Source organism: Leguminivora glycinivorella, chromosome Z (assembly GCF_023078275.1).
Source record: "Leguminivora glycinivorella isolate SPB_JAAS2020 chromosome Z, LegGlyc_1.1, whole genome shotgun sequence".
Lineage (NCBI taxonomy): Eukaryota > Metazoa > Arthropoda > Insecta > Lepidoptera > Tortricidae > Leguminivora > Leguminivora glycinivorella.
The window spans coordinates 49,793,371-49,810,414 of NC_062998.1; the positions used below are offsets into that span (position 1 = coordinate 49,793,371).

Genomic DNA, 17,044 nt, shown 5'->3' on the forward strand with positions numbered 1-17,044 from the left:
TAGGGATGTTACGGAGGTGGTTTTATCGGAGCCGAAGCCGGAACCGGAGATTTTAAATTTGCATTAACGGAACCGAAATCGGAACCGAAACCGAAACCGAAGCCGAAACCGGAACCGGAGATGTATGTTTAAGCCGCGTAGGGAGAGAAATTAGTACCTAATTTTTCTCCCTTCGCCTGCGTCAAGTAATAAAATAAAACAGTGGTATTATTAATATTTCGTATTTTTTATTGTTAATTAAAAAAGTACCTTCATACAAATCAGTACCTACCTAGGTGTGTAGGTATAGTCTCGACATTATCAAACAGGCATGGGAAATAAAAATGAACACCTTATTGTACGATTGAAAATGTTATAGCACAGGTATGTAATATATACATACAAGTCCAAACCTGTTTTCATAGCCAGGCACGCGCCGCGTACTGCGGCCATTAAGTTTCGGTTTCGGTATGACTTTCGCTTGAAATCAATCGGAACCGAAGCCGAAGCCGAAGGTGTGAAATCAACCGAAAGTTTCGGTATATCGGAACCGAAGCCGAAGCTCCGTAACATCCCTAATGTGTCCCAGTGGAAGAGAAACATGTTGCATTGCGTAGCTTGTCAGATATACATATCTTTAATATAAGAAGTATAAATTATTACAAAAAATCCAAATTAATTTTTCTGTTCACATGTAATGTATGCAAAATTTTGCTGGCAAAGAAAAGTTGATTCACCCAAATCTCAAAATCAGGAATTCCAAAAAGGTCACTTATTAACATACGATCCCACTAATTCCAGGTTCCAGTCCCCCATGCCTCTGCCGGCCACCGAGGCCCCACCGAAGCCCGAGCCGGACGCGGAGACCGCATGATGCCGGTGGGACGAGCTGGCGACGCCCGACCAGCTCTACCGCGTCTTCACGCAGCAGAGCCGCTGGGTGCGCAGCGTCTTCACCATCAGGGGTTAGGGGGACGCCCCCTTCGAGGTGTAACCACGTACCGATGTAGTGCGAAGATTTGCCTTCGTATTGTTACAGAAACGTACGAACTTGTCATGCTATTTCAGTCAGTCTCAGTACAAGATGTATTGACATTGACTGAACTAGCATGACAAATACGAACGTTGCCGGAAAAATGAAAACCCTTTTCGCACTACATCTGTAACGAAGGATGATAAATTAAGACAGCTCATACAAGTTCACACTTCAAGGATTTTTGGTTAAAAATAATTTGACTTCGTTCCCGATTGGTTAGGCAGGTCCTTTCAAGTGTCCACCATTTTAAAAAGGTTAAACTTTTGTATGCTTTAAAGGGACACCACGTAATTACGTTTATGAATTAGGACAGCTCACGCAAGTTGACACTTCAAGGGTTTGAGGTTAAAATATTGTTTTTGCTTAAAGGGCGATGCCCCTTAATTATTTAAAAACCAAGAAGGTTGTTAACATAAGACTGCTCAGACCACACAACACCGCACTTCTACACATCCTTTTATCCACTCAGGATTTGTTTGGAGGCTCTACACTCTTGAGGGGGACACTATATAACAAAGATTAATAACCATTTGTATCTTTAGGCAGCTAACATAACTTAAAATGTAACTCTTAAGTTTGTGACCAGTTGCATTATTCTTCTCACACTAACGTCAGGTAAAAGATGCCTTCCTAGCATAGCACCACGTTTCGCTTGTACTGGACTGTGTTAAATCTAAAGTATGGGAATTTCATAAAACCCACTGGTAAAGACTCTTGAATATTAAAGATTTATTGAGAAATTTTAACGTACTACCATGTTTAAACACTAACCTCCGACGTTTCAAGGACGGCATTGTCCCCGTGGTCTCGGAGCAGACTGGCTGAAGTTGACATAAACATCTTCTAGCTGTACGAGTTTTTCGATTTTTTTTTATATGGCCCTTACGAATAGAGATGAAATATTGAAGAACCGATGGCCGTTGGTCTTACAATTCTATATGTAGTGCAAATTTAGGAGTTTCAACTCAAAACTTGTCAACAATCGATGAAAACCGTGTTTAGCCCCTTAAAGTAATGTGTCAATACTTCAGCCACGATTATATAAAGTTCTCTAGTATTTTGACGTCCATTAACCCTTTACCGCATATTGTTCCATATTTGGCCGTTATAAATTCTACTCTACTGACACCAGCCTGTCACAGTTCTAATTTGAACAAATATTGCATACGTCACATGTGGTAAAGGGTCAAACCCTTGATGTGTGAAACTTGAACCAACATTCCATATTTATAAGACTAATAATTCTCAAATTATTCTCTTACGAAGTGAAGTTATTATTTATACGTTTTATACATTCCAAAAGAAAACTTATCGAAAATGATACATTCCCTAGCCACTCACTCAGCTTTATAAATGTTAAAATAGTACATCAATAACGTAGTGTTTAAGATTATTCTTTTATATGTTCGTATTTTGAGATCTGGTACCTTTATTTAAAAAAAAACCGTTGTACCACTCAATTCCCAAAGACTGAAGCAACTGTGAACAATGCCGTGTCTAAAATAATCTATAATTTATCCATTTCGGTATCGCCAAAGTAATATATAACTCCGTATACACGGATAAAGTCCTAAGAAAAAGAGTACTTCAGAACTTTCAAGAAAATGCATAGTCGAGTGGTGATTTTCTTCTTTGGTTGATTTTCGGCTAAATGGCGCTAATAATAGTATCAAGTATCAAGTTAAAAATATGGGCCAAGTTGACAATTTTGAGGTTCAAAACTTTTAACCATGTGAACCACCCGTCGTCTGTTTATGTCAAAAAAATGTCATAAAAACATTACGACATCAATTTAAATCCAACGCCATATGTTAGGATCCTTATCAAACACAGACGAAGGGTTTAAAAAAACACTTTCAAAAGCAACCATTTATTTAAATAATATATAACATAATTTCGTAATACCGATTTGGATAAGTTTAAGGAACTGATTAAATATGTGTACCTACATTAACATTAATAAAATGTGTACATATTTATGAATAGACACGGTTATTACTCTATTTTTTTGTTTCGAAAAAGCGCAGGGTGTTCGTAAGTACTTATTGTCTGTTACCAAAATAGTTTTCGATATGTTACTTTTTTATATGCAACGAAAATACTACTGATAATAGGCATGATCTAATTAATTATAAATTGGTTTTTTTTTACATGAATAAACTATCGACATAGTTCTAAGGCAATACCCCCCACTCTCAACTGGTTGCTGTTTAGCTTTCCTAGTCTTAAATAATAATTAAGTTGAGCACCCTGCGCGTCGCACAACGAATTAGGAAATTAATTTCGATTTAATCATGCGATAAACTCGCATACGATTTTACATTGCGGACTATAGGCTAGTTTCCTATAATTAAAATAAAATATGCATGTACTCGTACACGAAATAAGGCACTACATAATTAGAAGAAAAATGTGGAAAGTAGTTATGTTTAAGCATAATTTCTATTTAATAAGTCAAAGAGAAAGATATAAAGTAAATGAATTGACCGTGACGTATTTCATAGTAATTCCATATTAGCAAATCGTTTTGACAGTTCTTAAAAAGAAGCTGATTTGACTAGTAGGAAACTAGCCTATTGAAGGATATTCAATTCAACACAGCAATCAAATACTGCGGGCATTACGACTCGCATAGGAGTCGCGCCGTCTAAATGAGCCTTAGTGACAAAGTTGTGACTTGACAAGCGGATTTCTTACGCACACATACTCAGCTACGGTTTGAGCCAATCAGCGCTCGCCTTCTAGTTAAAATGTGTGCGTGTCTTACATAAACATGATGAGATAGATGTTTGTGAAGTCACAGATTTTTCTTAGGTCTTTCTATTTTTGTGGGTTATTACGTATTGCAGATTTGCAGCTGACAAAAGCGGTACCGTGACTAATTCTTTTTAACCTTTTGACCGCATCGTACACATGAAATTTTTAGTTGTTTTCGTGAAGTAATAAAATATGATTCTGAAAAGCATTGATTTAATAAATACTCTCGCTTAATTTGATGGTACGTCGTCCGAATTGAAGTTAAAATGCTCGGGTGCAAATATTATACAGAAATAATGATTGACATTATGGTGCTGCATTTATTTAAGATTTATTTTAAAGAATGGGTCACGGATTATTTATCTAAGTACAAGTTTTTATTAGGCAGCTAGTTTGATTTAGTTTAGAATGTAGATGTTGCCATTCGTTGAGATGTACAAACTTGAATCCCGAAAATATTCAACAAAAATTCATTTAACCTAACAGTACAAATAACGATATGTGTATATTATTCATTTATGAAAAATATGCTTTACTTAGAGTTTAAGTTTAATAATATTAGGTTTTTTGATTTTTTTTTTTAACTTTTTAAATACGTAAAAATGTACACATTTTCTATATATTTTACAAAAGTTAATTTAAGTGTCAATACCTCAATTGTTGCTGAGTTTCATTTGGTTTAGTAGAAAAATTCATACCGCTTTAGGTGATCGTCACCGATGTAATTGTACATATAACACTGTGGGGAGTATCAAGGGTTATAAATGAAATTATTCGAGATTTTTTCGCTCTCGTTCAATGTTGGCATATTATAGTATTAACATCAGTGTAAGTTTTAAGAAATGTAATCTAGTAAAGCTTTAAAGTTAGATTCCCATCGTATGGTCTATAGTTTAGGTAGATGTAGACTAGATTAGGAGGTGAGCTCATGGCGGACAAAGAGAGATATTAAATATAAACAATTAATGCTTGATTGTTGGCCAGTATTTGAAACTAATTTGTCGGTTGCAAATTTTAACCTTCACCACACATTACCTGGTGTTGGTGAAAATTTAAAATTATAGGCTAACAATTGACCATTAATTCACTTTCAAAGTATTCAATACCGGTATCTTTAGTGTCTTGGTGTTTTTGTAAACAATTTAATGTGAATTGTAATTTTAAATTCAATAATTATCAAAAAAAAATACGTGTTATCTATCATATCACATAATCCATTAATATCGTAAATATAATCAATCGTATCATTGTTTCCTATCGATACAACCATTTAAAATTAACTTTGCGTCCCGTCTATTCAATTTTCATCCAGAACTCGTTTCAATTATAAAAAAATAATATTTTGATCGTGTAAATTATATTTATTGATACAATTTTTACGAGAAATATCTGTGTGATATACATTACATATTTATATTGAATTGTTTTAAATAAATGCAAGCAAGCGATATAATTTTAGTGTAAGGTTGTACTTTCCACCATAAAAAGACTAGCCTCAAGGCATAATGTATAATATCGATGTTCAGTTACGTGCACAAAAGTAGCAGTTTTTTTAGCATAGACGTATCAGGCTCTATGAGAGCCGCATTATTATCTTATGAAGTAGAACGCAAAACGAAATAGCTCGTGTAAATGTTAATTTTACTCACTTAAACTGTACGTAGAAGTCAAGAATAAACATTTCTAGATTTACATTTAAGTCCACATATCTCACCATAGTTTAAGTCAGAGTTCGGTTAAGTTATGTATATTTTGGACAGCGATAAAGTAAAAAAAATACGTCCGTATTTAGTAAAAGGTTTGGGTATTTCTAACCGTATTTTAAGGGGTTATTGATACTAACAGTAAAAAAAAACTTAAGATTTATTCTTTCTGTCAAGTTGACAATAGTCAACTTTAGTCAGCGAAAGGAATAAGTCGTCTACTTAATACATTTGACAATCTGTCCAATGGAGTTATATTTTTATGTTTTACTTAGACGACTTTCCATTTCGCTATTCGATTAGTTAAGCGTGCATAATCAACCTGATAATATAGTTAAGATATTTATAGATAACGTAAGTAGTCACCGACATTCCATTTTGGTAGCTGTGTAGTTATTAACAAGTTTATTTACCAAATTGTTTTATACCAATGCTCGTACCTTTAGCGGTTATCTAAGTGGGCGCCAAGCCTCCGATCATAAGAATGTGCGTGGCTGCTAGTTTTAACCTTTTTACCACCAACACACATAAGCGTCATAATAATCAATTTTCATTATTTAACGAAATGCTATAATACAATACAGTGTAGTAGTGGTCAAAATGTTGGTGTCAAATAGGTTAAAAACAGTGCAAACAATACTCATGTTGTGGCCAAACAGACGAGACTGTCCTGATGAGTGATTTTTTATATATATATTTTGGATCCAGGCCAGTTCTCGTCTTAATCACGTGTTGTATTTTTTAGACATTCCATATTATAAGTAATTTGTGCTCAAGTACGAAATGTAATGTAAGTTTAAATAATCTGACTTATTCCATGACAATTTTAGGATATTTTAGTAGTAGATTGTAGTTGCGTCCCTATGTCTCGTTTCTTACTCTTCATCTTTTGCTGGACAAGAGGAAATAGGCCAGACAGTTTGAATATTTACTGATTTTGACAAAGTTTTCAGTCAAAATTTGTGTTTTGGTCAACTTGTCTAGCATATTTGACATTTCGGGCTCTCTATCAACTTATAAAATAACGCCATATATTTATATTCAGATAAATGTAATATCTCGATATGTCTTCTCATATATACATAATAATATATAAGTACCTATGTTTATCGAATGAAATTTGAACATTTAAAAATGTAACTGGCCAGTATTGAACATGTATTGAGGTGCAGAGGAGATAGAATCTCAACGTAACTAAAGGCTGGTATACATTGTAAACAAAGTTGTGATACAGTTTCGAATGTTGTGATTAAAAAGGTAGGTTTTGAACATTTTAGGAGTATACAGAACGCGTTATTCGCACCCGTTATTTAATGTTAACGCTTCTTTGTAACCTAAAAAGGTTAAAAAGCAAGATGGCGGCTAAAATGTGAAAAAAAGGTTAAAAGTACGAATTATAGTAATAACTTTGACAGGGTGTTAAGCATTTAATCTTCGAATAGGAAAACGGTTGTGATCTATGGTATGGAGGAACTGTTTTAAGAGAAAAAAGCTTTTAAATTTTTCATAATGATAAATTGAAACAAATTATAGAAGGGACCACTAAGAGTTGGTTTTAAAATAGCTAATTGTCAGTGCAAAAAACTATGACATTATGTTACATTATGTTGACTTAAACGAGCGGCATTTATGAAGGTTCTTTTTAGGTTTTCTGGAGATTGCACTGACGTTTACGAATTTAAACACAATCAAGTTTCATTCGAGATTTCCAAGTATAATATTGTCCGTAAACTTGTATTTGATGTCGTACATCGATGTTTTACCGTGAATGCTCTCTAAATATTTAGAATATAGATAATCGATCACTCATAGAACCCTAACGTAATATTAAATGTACCACTGTTAACTGACAATTTTTTATTCTTGTGGCAGAGTCGAAAGATCTTTTCAAAGTACAGTGAAACCTGTTACTTGACAAAATGAACCATCGATCAATCTGATCTGTTCTCGATGTGACATAATTATGTTATAATAAGTAGAGGAAAATAAAAATATGCTGTAGTTGATAGAAATGTTAAAATTACAGGTACAACTTATAAAAAATTATAATTAATATATCAGTACAGTGCCAAAATCATCGAAAACTACCAAAGTTAAGGAAAGCAAACGTGTTCCCACTGCAGACATGTCGATGTTTCATTTTATCAATCAATCTTCTATGTTTGGTAAAGGCAGAATACGCTAGTTTCCTATACGTAAAATAAAATATTTTATGCAGTGCACGAAATAAAGCACTACATAGAAAAAAAATATGGACAGTAGTTATGTTTAAACATAATTTCTATAAGTCAAATAGAAAGATATAAAGTAAATGAATTGACCGTGACGTCACTCCTCAGTATTTCATAGTAATTCCATATTAGCAAATCGTTTTGACAGTTCTTAAAAAGAAGCTGATTTGACTAGTAGGAAACTAGCCTATTAGCCTTACTGATAGTTTATGCATGACGTTTACATTAGCAGTCCATTTCGCTCGCACTTACGTATTGGTACGATTGAGAGGGACTACGAGTACGATCAAATTCACAGAGTAGCTAGCATAAATGTCAAATGGTGAAGGAACCTATACAAATGTTCAGTTAACAGTTGTGCGTATAGTAGGTGAATCAAATCGCGTTTGGCCGCTACCTGGCGCATGTAATGCTCTCTCCAACACTAGTTGTACTGTCACGGACAAACGTCTATTGTGAAATTTGTGAACGATATCGTTATAATAAGAATACTCGTTTTAAACGATTTTGTGAAAAGGAACAAGTTATGTTCCAATAATAATCTTTTTCAAGGTATTTTTCTAATACTTTCTATCTTAATTTTCTATTAATATTTACACTCCTCATGTGTGCAATAGATTTATTCAACTTAAGAATAAAATAACATTTAATATTTTGTCTATGATACTCATTACTAGTAATTCATCAAACCTTGTGAAAGTATGAACTAAACTTGTTCTCGATGAAGTAAAATTCTCAATTATATGTGTCAATTTAGTATTTGAAGGTCTATTTATACGTCTTTATATCAACAACAATTGTATAAGTGTCTGTAATCTTCGTCAATCATGGAGTGTTTTATACATCTTTTTTATACTTTTGTTTCATAAACTGTGTTCAAATATTTTCGCTAAATCTGGTAGGTAACATATTTGTAGCATTTTCATAACAGTTTTGTAATTTCAATGTTATTATAATCAAAATGATGGCAAGATGTCTGAATACAATTTAGTATTATTTAAAGTCTGAGCTTTTTTAAGCATCATCATTCCGAAATATTTAATCCGAACACACTGTGTTTGAACAAATTTTCATAGCATAATTTCACTGCACTTTGAACTGCCATGCTCATGAAACATGTGAACCAATTTATGAAATATACAAAATAGGTGCTCAAGTTTTCTGTATGCATAGATAAAATATATGCTAAAATAAATTCACAAAAAATCATGAAATCTTACGTTATTTTGCCTAGTAAGAAAACAAAGTGTAGAAAAGGTTAAAATTATGTGAAAATGTATACATGTTTAACCTGACCACAAGTTTACATTCGATTTTAGGTTAAAGTATTCTCAATGAATCTCTATCCCACTCAAACGGTGTCATTTTTGTTTTTTATGTATATATTTGTCTTGTATCTAGTTGGAACTCAGTCTTTGTGTACTCAATCATTTTTTATATTTTTATATGTTAGTCTTAACGTAATAAATTATAATTTCGTAACAAGTTGTTTGATTTTAATTCTTAATTTATAAACTAGCCCGTTTGGAGATTCCCTACTCATTATACCATATTAATAGTTTAGTAACTATTTTATAATATACAAATTTACAATATAATACACGAAATCGTTGTATGATAATTTTTAGGAGTATATGATTTCAAGCTTTCTGCGAAATACTTTTCCATGTTTTTTGTTTGCTATGCTTATAAAATAATGTGAAGCTGCCCTTTGCGAACTTACCCATCTGAACTATCCTTGTCCTGTGTGACCGAATGTCGTTATATTCGATATTTCATTCTAGTAAATAGAGTGTATTCGAGGCCTCACGGCACCGCCGGAAAATTGGCCCTAAAGCACACCTTGGACACTGGCGATCAAATATATGAAAGAGACGCGTTCCTAGCACACAGTCCAAGCTCGTGTAGATGAACGGGCACCGTGCTTGTATGAGTGAAATATGACAGGTCGACTGTTCGCGTTTTTGACAGGCGGCAACTGTGAGGTAACCGAGAGCGGGTGGGCGGCACTTTCAGCCGGGAGCGGGACCGGGATACTGTACAAATCTTTATTATACTGTGCCTAGAGTCTGTTCGGATTCGGAAAGAGAAGAGTCGTCAAATGTATGGGGTCCAATGGTCCAATAGCAACTTCGGAGCAATAAACTACTTCGGAGTTTTATACATCGGGAGGCATCGAGAGCCCCCTTAATTTAGGAGGGAGGAGGGGGGGAAGGCTGGCGCCTCCGCGCTTCCTTTGAAACCATATTTCTCTAAAACTATACAAAATAGGGCATGCGATATATCATTTTCGGATAAATGAAGGACGAGGAATTCATTTTTGGAACAAAAAAAATGTATTTTAGAACAAAAACACAAAATAAAATGGGAAAATCTGAAGACGAGATTTTTTTTTATACATATTATTGCACATTTTATGAAAACTGTAATGGTTTTTTCTAAATAAAAAATATTATTTAATAGCTACATTTATCTAGTTTTAGAAAATGTATAATTTGTTATAGAAATATATTATAGGACGAGTGATAAAAAATAATTTACATCGCCCGATGGGGTGATATGAATGCTCATTTCAATCAATTTTGTCAATGATTTCAGGTATGATCACTATTTTTAACACACGAAAGCCGTAACCATTGTATTTTATGGCTATTTTAGTGATTAATGTACTTAAAATAAAAAAAATACAAAAATTAAAAAAATTAAATGTGATAACTTTTTTATAACATTATCCTATTTTGTTCTTTCTATACAATATATATCTAAAAGCAATAAATATGAATGAAAAGCCACATTTATGTAGTTTATAAAAATATATAGTTTGTTATATAAATATATTACGAAACGCGAGATAAAAAATAATGAAAGTGATCTTGATGTACGGTACGGGTCAGCTTGTATGATTCGATGAGGTGAGGTAAAGGTACTCAAAGCTCTCAAAAAATGTAGTTATTTAGAGTACTTCAAATTAAACAACATACTCCTATATAGTCTGAATTTAACTATTTATATTACATGAAATGATCGATTGATATGATAGGTCAGATATATACATCTGATCCTAATACATCTTGTGAAATAGTAGTTATCTATATGATTTGCATAATTTATGGATAATTCTTACTTGACATTTTTATTATTCCAGATCTGCGTCCTGTACTTTGGTTAACGAGTGCCGAAAATAGTTATTAACCAAAAAAGACCGCCAAATTAACAGCATTTCACCGACAAAAGCTGCCTTGCACCATTTTTGTAAGGGTTATAGGTATATCAAGGTGTCCATTTATGGGGTCAACTAAACCCAATTCAAAATTTGCCATTATTTGCTACTTGTGGCTGGACGAAAGTCTGTAACAATTGGGATTTGGGAGCCTACTTGCCCGCAACGTTGCCTGTTGCTGCTTGCTGCAGAAACATGCCTCGAAATTGTCGGATGCAGGTGTTATAAAAAACAGTGGCGCGTAAGGTGCAACCGTAAAAAAAGACTTTTTAAATTAAATGTTCGGAGCTGATGTGCTTATGCAGTAGATGTTGTGATATATACATAATTAAATTCAGACTATTCAGGTTGTTTTATTTGAAGAACTCAAAATAGCTACACTTTTTGAGAGCCTTGAGTAGGTACTAGCCCCGATACACATGTTTTCGTCTAGTCAGACCATTTTTTGAGGTTTTCCTTTGTACAAAAGCAAGCTAGTTTATTTTTTATGGCACTATTGCGCAATAACTAACTATCATTGATACTGAAAGGAAGAATATGACGATTTTTATTTTATCTTTTATGGATTGGTAAAACCGATTTAAGGGGGCCCAAAGGAAGTAACTAAATTCTGCTAGTAAACTAAAAAATCTTCAAGCCTATGCATGCAGAACTGCTTTAGGAGAGGAGAACGTGATTAAGACATTTTTTTTGCAATATAAGTCACATGCAATTTTATTTTACAATCAAAATAAACTATATTATAGGACTTTTACAATTTTCTGTACTGGGTCGTGATATACCTACGTTTAAACGTTATTAGAATAAGTATATTTCTGTATTACTAGACGAACTCCACTGCATAGCGGGTAGTACCTTTACCTCACCTCATCGAATAATGCAAGCTGACCCGTACATTAAAATTTTTATTTTCATTATTTTTTATCTCGCGTTTCGTAATATATTTATATAACAAACTATATATTTTTATAAACTGTATAAATGTGGCTTTTTATTGATATTTATTGCTTTTAGATATATATTGTGTAGAAAGAACAAAATAGGATAATGTTAAAAAAATTATCACATTTTTAATATTTTTTAAAATTTTTGTATTTTTTTTTATTTTAAGTACATTAATCACTAAAATAGCCATAAACTACAATGGTTACGGCTTTCGTGTGTTAAAAATAGTGATTATACCTGAAATCATTGACAAAACTTATTGAAATGAGCATTCAAATCACCCTATCGGGCGATGTAAATTATTTTTTATCACTCGTCCTATAATATATTTCTATAACAAATTATACATTTTCTTAAACTACATAAATGTAGCTATTAAATAATATTTTTTATTTAGAAAAAACCATTACAGTTTTCATAAAATGTGCAATAATATGTATAAAAAAAAATCTTGTTTTCAGATTTTCCCATTTTATTTTGTATTTTTGTTCTAAAATACATTTTTTTTGTTCCAAAAATGAATTCCTCGTCCTTCATTTATCCGAAAATGATATATCGCATGCCCTATTTTGTATAGTTTTAGAGAAATATGGTTTCAAAGGAAGCGCGGCGGCGCCAGCCTTCCCCCCCTCTTCCCTCCTAAATTAAGGGGGGCTCTCGATGCCTCCCGATCTTTATCTACTCAGGGCCACCCAAGGAACAACCTGTGCCAAGTCTCAGTGCTTAATCATAAAATGCAGGGTGTTGTGCAATAGCGTCCCCAGTATTACCCTCTTTGCCATTCGTGAGAGCGAACTGGGATCGAGTTCATTTCACCACAGAGGTTTACTCTTAGGACGACTCGTTCGTTTTTCGTCACTTTCCTAAATTTGTCCGATTCTGGCTTTCGCCAGCCATTCTTCATTCGTCAACTTAGTTTGCAGTCATTATCGTCTTTGACCATAATGAGTTGTTAGCCTTTTTCTTATTTCGACTCGATCGTTTTTCGTCATTTCGTATTTGGACATATTCTAAGTTGGTACCGACCTAACTGTAAGATTTTGTACAAAATGTGAACAAATAAATAATTTTAATTTTTTTTTAATTTTAATATATTAAAATAGAACCGAGCGAAGCTCGGTCGCCCAGATATTAAGACTAAAAAAACACGAAAAACATAGATTTAATAGCGAATATGCCGAAAGAAGATTATGGATACGAGACGGATTAAGATGAAGATGAACAACGAAATTGACCATAGTTGAAGAAGACCATCGACGACCGTGACGAATAAAGAATGGCTGACGAAAGCAGAATCGGATAAATTTAGGAACGTGACGAAAAACCACCACAGCATCTACGATGTCCTGTGGGAATAGGCAACTCAATGACATCGAAAACGGCACCGATTGCAGCGATCTCTAGTGAGATATTAGTGGTTCATAATAAGTGCATAATAGTTCATATTTAGTATTGCTACTTGCCTATACACGGTGTAAAATGTGGAATCCAAAATATGATAACGCAATTAGCCAAAAAGTTTTCATAAGCAAAGACCTATATAACTTCGTAAAGACCGATAAAGTTTAAGAAAAAAACGTACCCCAAAACCATACAGAGAAAGGTACGGTGAGCTAGATGGCGATACACCTTTGGGGTACGCTCGGCTAGATGGCGCTAATATTAATATTTGACATTTTAAAACATATCAAGCTAAGAATATGGGCCAAATTGTCAAAACTGAGGTTCAAAAGTTTTAAGCTTGTGTCGAGAGATGGCACTGTGATTACACATTTTACTTTGACAGTCATTCTCTATAATACTCGATTCTCTTTGCTTCGACAGTAACTCTCTATAATACTCGATCCTCTTTGATTATTTATTAATAACTGACGAACTATATAGTACATAGGCTACGATATATTTGATGCAAATTATACCTATCAACTCAAACTAGAATTTTTAGTTGACATTTCCGCTGTCGTGTTACACCGTGTATGCAATAGAAGAGTAGTGTATATTGCATCGTATAAGATAATACAATTGTTATCAGAGTTGGTTCGGCGCCAGAGAATTCTATAGATGCATTTGAGTCCGTGCCAAATTGATATTAGCTTAATTTCATCATTATCTAGCTGTGCTGGGAATTATTGCCATATTGTGTGGTAAGATTAGTAAGCCGATAATAATAATATTTTCACCACACCAACTGTTAAAGGCTTACTTTGCTATTCGAAAACAGATAGCAAAATTGCATTTTATCCGCAAGAGTGCAAAGTAATTTCATACAAATTTTAACTTGATGTCTTAAGCTTGCTGGTAGAATTTACCTATAAATGATGATTAAATGTTAAATAGATTGATGAATTTGATTTAGTTTGTTATTTTATAGTCAGTATTTTGTTCGTGTTGGTGTGGTAAAAAATAATGTGTTTCACTCGGTGGCAAAGCGTTTGTTTAACCTTCGTGCCAAGAACACTCGCAACGTTCGAGATTCCACTTTTTGAACCTCTCGTCACGCTCGCTGTTCAATATTGGAATCTTTCGCTTGCTCGGGTATCAATCAATATTGGCACGTGCGGTTAAACAACAACTTTTCCTCCTTGTAAAACAAATAACTATAGTTCCTACACTTTTATATTTTATTTTATATAGGGTGTTACCAAATTAGTCAGGGATATTGTAAGAGACGTTAATTAACATCAAAACAATTAACTTTCACTAGAAATTAAAACAAAATTTTGCCCTTATTAATCACTTGGGCCATAACACATATACATTCAATCAAAAAAAATGTCTAAATCGGTCCAGTAACGGCGGAGATATCGTGGAACAAATATTAAAAAAAACACAAATTGAGAACCACCTTCCTTGAGATGTAAGGGCGGCGGTTAAAAAGTATGCTTATTCAAGAAAGCGCAATTTATATTTCATGATTTGTTAGGAAACACCCAGTATACTTATTATACTTATTATCAAATTGCTCAACAATCACGTAGCAGTACCATAATGCCCGGGCAATGTGATAAAAATGGCGTTCATGCAAACTAATTAAACTTATTATCAAATTGCCCAACAATCACGTAGCAGTATCATAATGCCCGGGCAATGTGATAAAAAATGGCGTTCAGAAAAACCTGTTAAACTTATTATCAAATTGCCCAACGATTACGTAGCAGTATCATAATGACCGGGCAATGTGATAAAAAATGGCGTTCATGCAAACTTGTTAAACTTATTATCAAATTGCCCAACAATCACGTAGCAGTATCATAATGCCCGGGCAATGTGATAAAAAATGGCGTTCAGAAAAACCTGTTAAACTTATTATCAAATTGCCCAACGATTACGTAGCAGTATCATAATGACCGGGCAATGTGATAAAAAATGGCGTTCATGCAAACTTGTTAAACTTATTATCAAATTGCCCAACAATCACGTAGATATCATAATGCCCGTGTGATAAAAATGGCGTTCAGGAAAACCTGTTAAACTTATTATCAAATTGCCCAACGATCACGTAGCATTATCATAATGACCGGGCAATGTGATAAAGAATGGCGTCTAGACAATGATTAATCACTTTGCCCAATACAGCTAGGCATTATTCATAATGCCCGGGCATTATACATAATGCCCTTATTAATCACTTGGTCCATAACATATACATATTGTAAAAGCCTAGCCTGGAGAGATTAATATACCTAAATAAAGAGAATTATTATATTTATAATATTAGTTCCCATCGCAGCACAAAAGTGCTGTACTGCAACCTAGTCTTTGTAATCACGTTGTTCACAAGCGCGGATCCAGCTTCGTGCTCAGGGGGGGGTCAAGTGGTAAAGGCCTAGGCCCCCCGGGGGGGTCACGTGGTCTATTTGTATGGCCAGCCTAGGCTCCAGGGGGGGGGGGCATGACCCCCATGACCCCCCCCCCTGGATCCGCGCATGGTTGTTCACTCGGGGTTGGTAACCGCCACGTGTATCCCTTGCGTTTAGACTTAAGACGCTACAGGAGCAAAAATGCTAAAATGGAAAGGAGCCCCCCTTTCAATTTGGCAATTTTAGTTAAATAAACTAGTGTTATTAACTGGATTTATCGAAAAAAATTGCCCATTATTGAACAACTCAGTTATTGCGAAAAAATCTTTAAATCGAGGTTCTGCTCTCGACTGTTTCCTCCTTCAAAATTTAATCAATCGTAACGAAATTTGAGAATCTGAACAATAATGAAATAATCTGTGTCGGGCCGTTTAGTTTTTTTTGGCTAATTGTTACTAATCTTGGCGCACAATGGAAAAGGCTGTTTTTGGAAAATTTTGATTGGCTCTAGCGTTTTAAAAATAAAAATATCAAAAAAATCAAAACTGTCCGACACAGATAAAAATAATAGTAATCTGTGTTGAAAAAATCATTTCTCTATCTTCAAAAACCAAGAAGGAAATAGTCGAGAGCGTTTGTATGGAGAATTGACCCCTCCTGTATCGTCTTAAATGTGTTCACTTCCTTTCTACAGTCTTGGGACTAAGTATAACTGTTCAAGTAACAGCCCAGTAGCGAAAGTATTAAAATCCCACACAAAATGAGGCATACGACCCTGTTGATATATGTATCATCATCAATCATTGAAGAGTTGGAATCTTGTCGGTGGAGCAACTTCCATGAGTGCTGGTCTTCTGCCTTCCTTTCGACTTCCTGATACGACTCGACGTTGATTCTTTCCTTTATTTGGGTCATGTACGCTCTTCTTGGTATATGTATACATACTTAATTAAGCGGAATGTACTAGTGTGTATGTACCTACCTACTGTATTTTTTTTATTATGGTGTATATTGAAATATCATGGATTAAAAATGGAAAACTATTTATTTAATGCTTTTGAATCTGTAATAAATATTTACTATAGGTAATAATTGTTAAAAATTAAATACAACAAAAAATACAATCTTTTGCAGGTGCTCACGCCAGTGTGATGTAGCCTATCGCCTCGTTGCATCCTTTTCGCACTTGGAAGAAGATGCGAAAAGGACAGACGCGAAAAGCCATAATGCCTATAACACACTAGCGTGTTAGTCCGTTTTCACATTATCCGATCCGATATCGGATGTTGGAAGGATTTCAATGGAAAAAATCCGAAATGGCGCCTGTAATGTATGAAATGTCGGTCCGACATCCGATATCGGACCGGATAATA

General features: G+C 34.1%; 1 protein-coding gene across 2 annotated transcripts in view; it reads left to right on the forward strand.

The window, feature by feature from the left end:
* Positions 1 to 1,895, forward strand: part of LOC125240617 (protein bric-a-brac 2-like) — a 47,367-nt gene extending 45,472 nt beyond the window's left edge. For both annotated transcript variants that reach the window (XM_048148581.1, XM_048148580.1), the window contains exon 9: positions 781 to 1,895. In XM_048148581.1, the coding sequence (XP_048004538.1) occupies positions 781 to 853 (73 nt within the window). In that variant the 3' untranslated portion in view covers positions 854 to 1,895. The remainder of the gene's footprint in view (positions 1 to 780) is intronic.
* Positions 1,896 to 17,044: the final 15,149 nt, after the last annotated feature.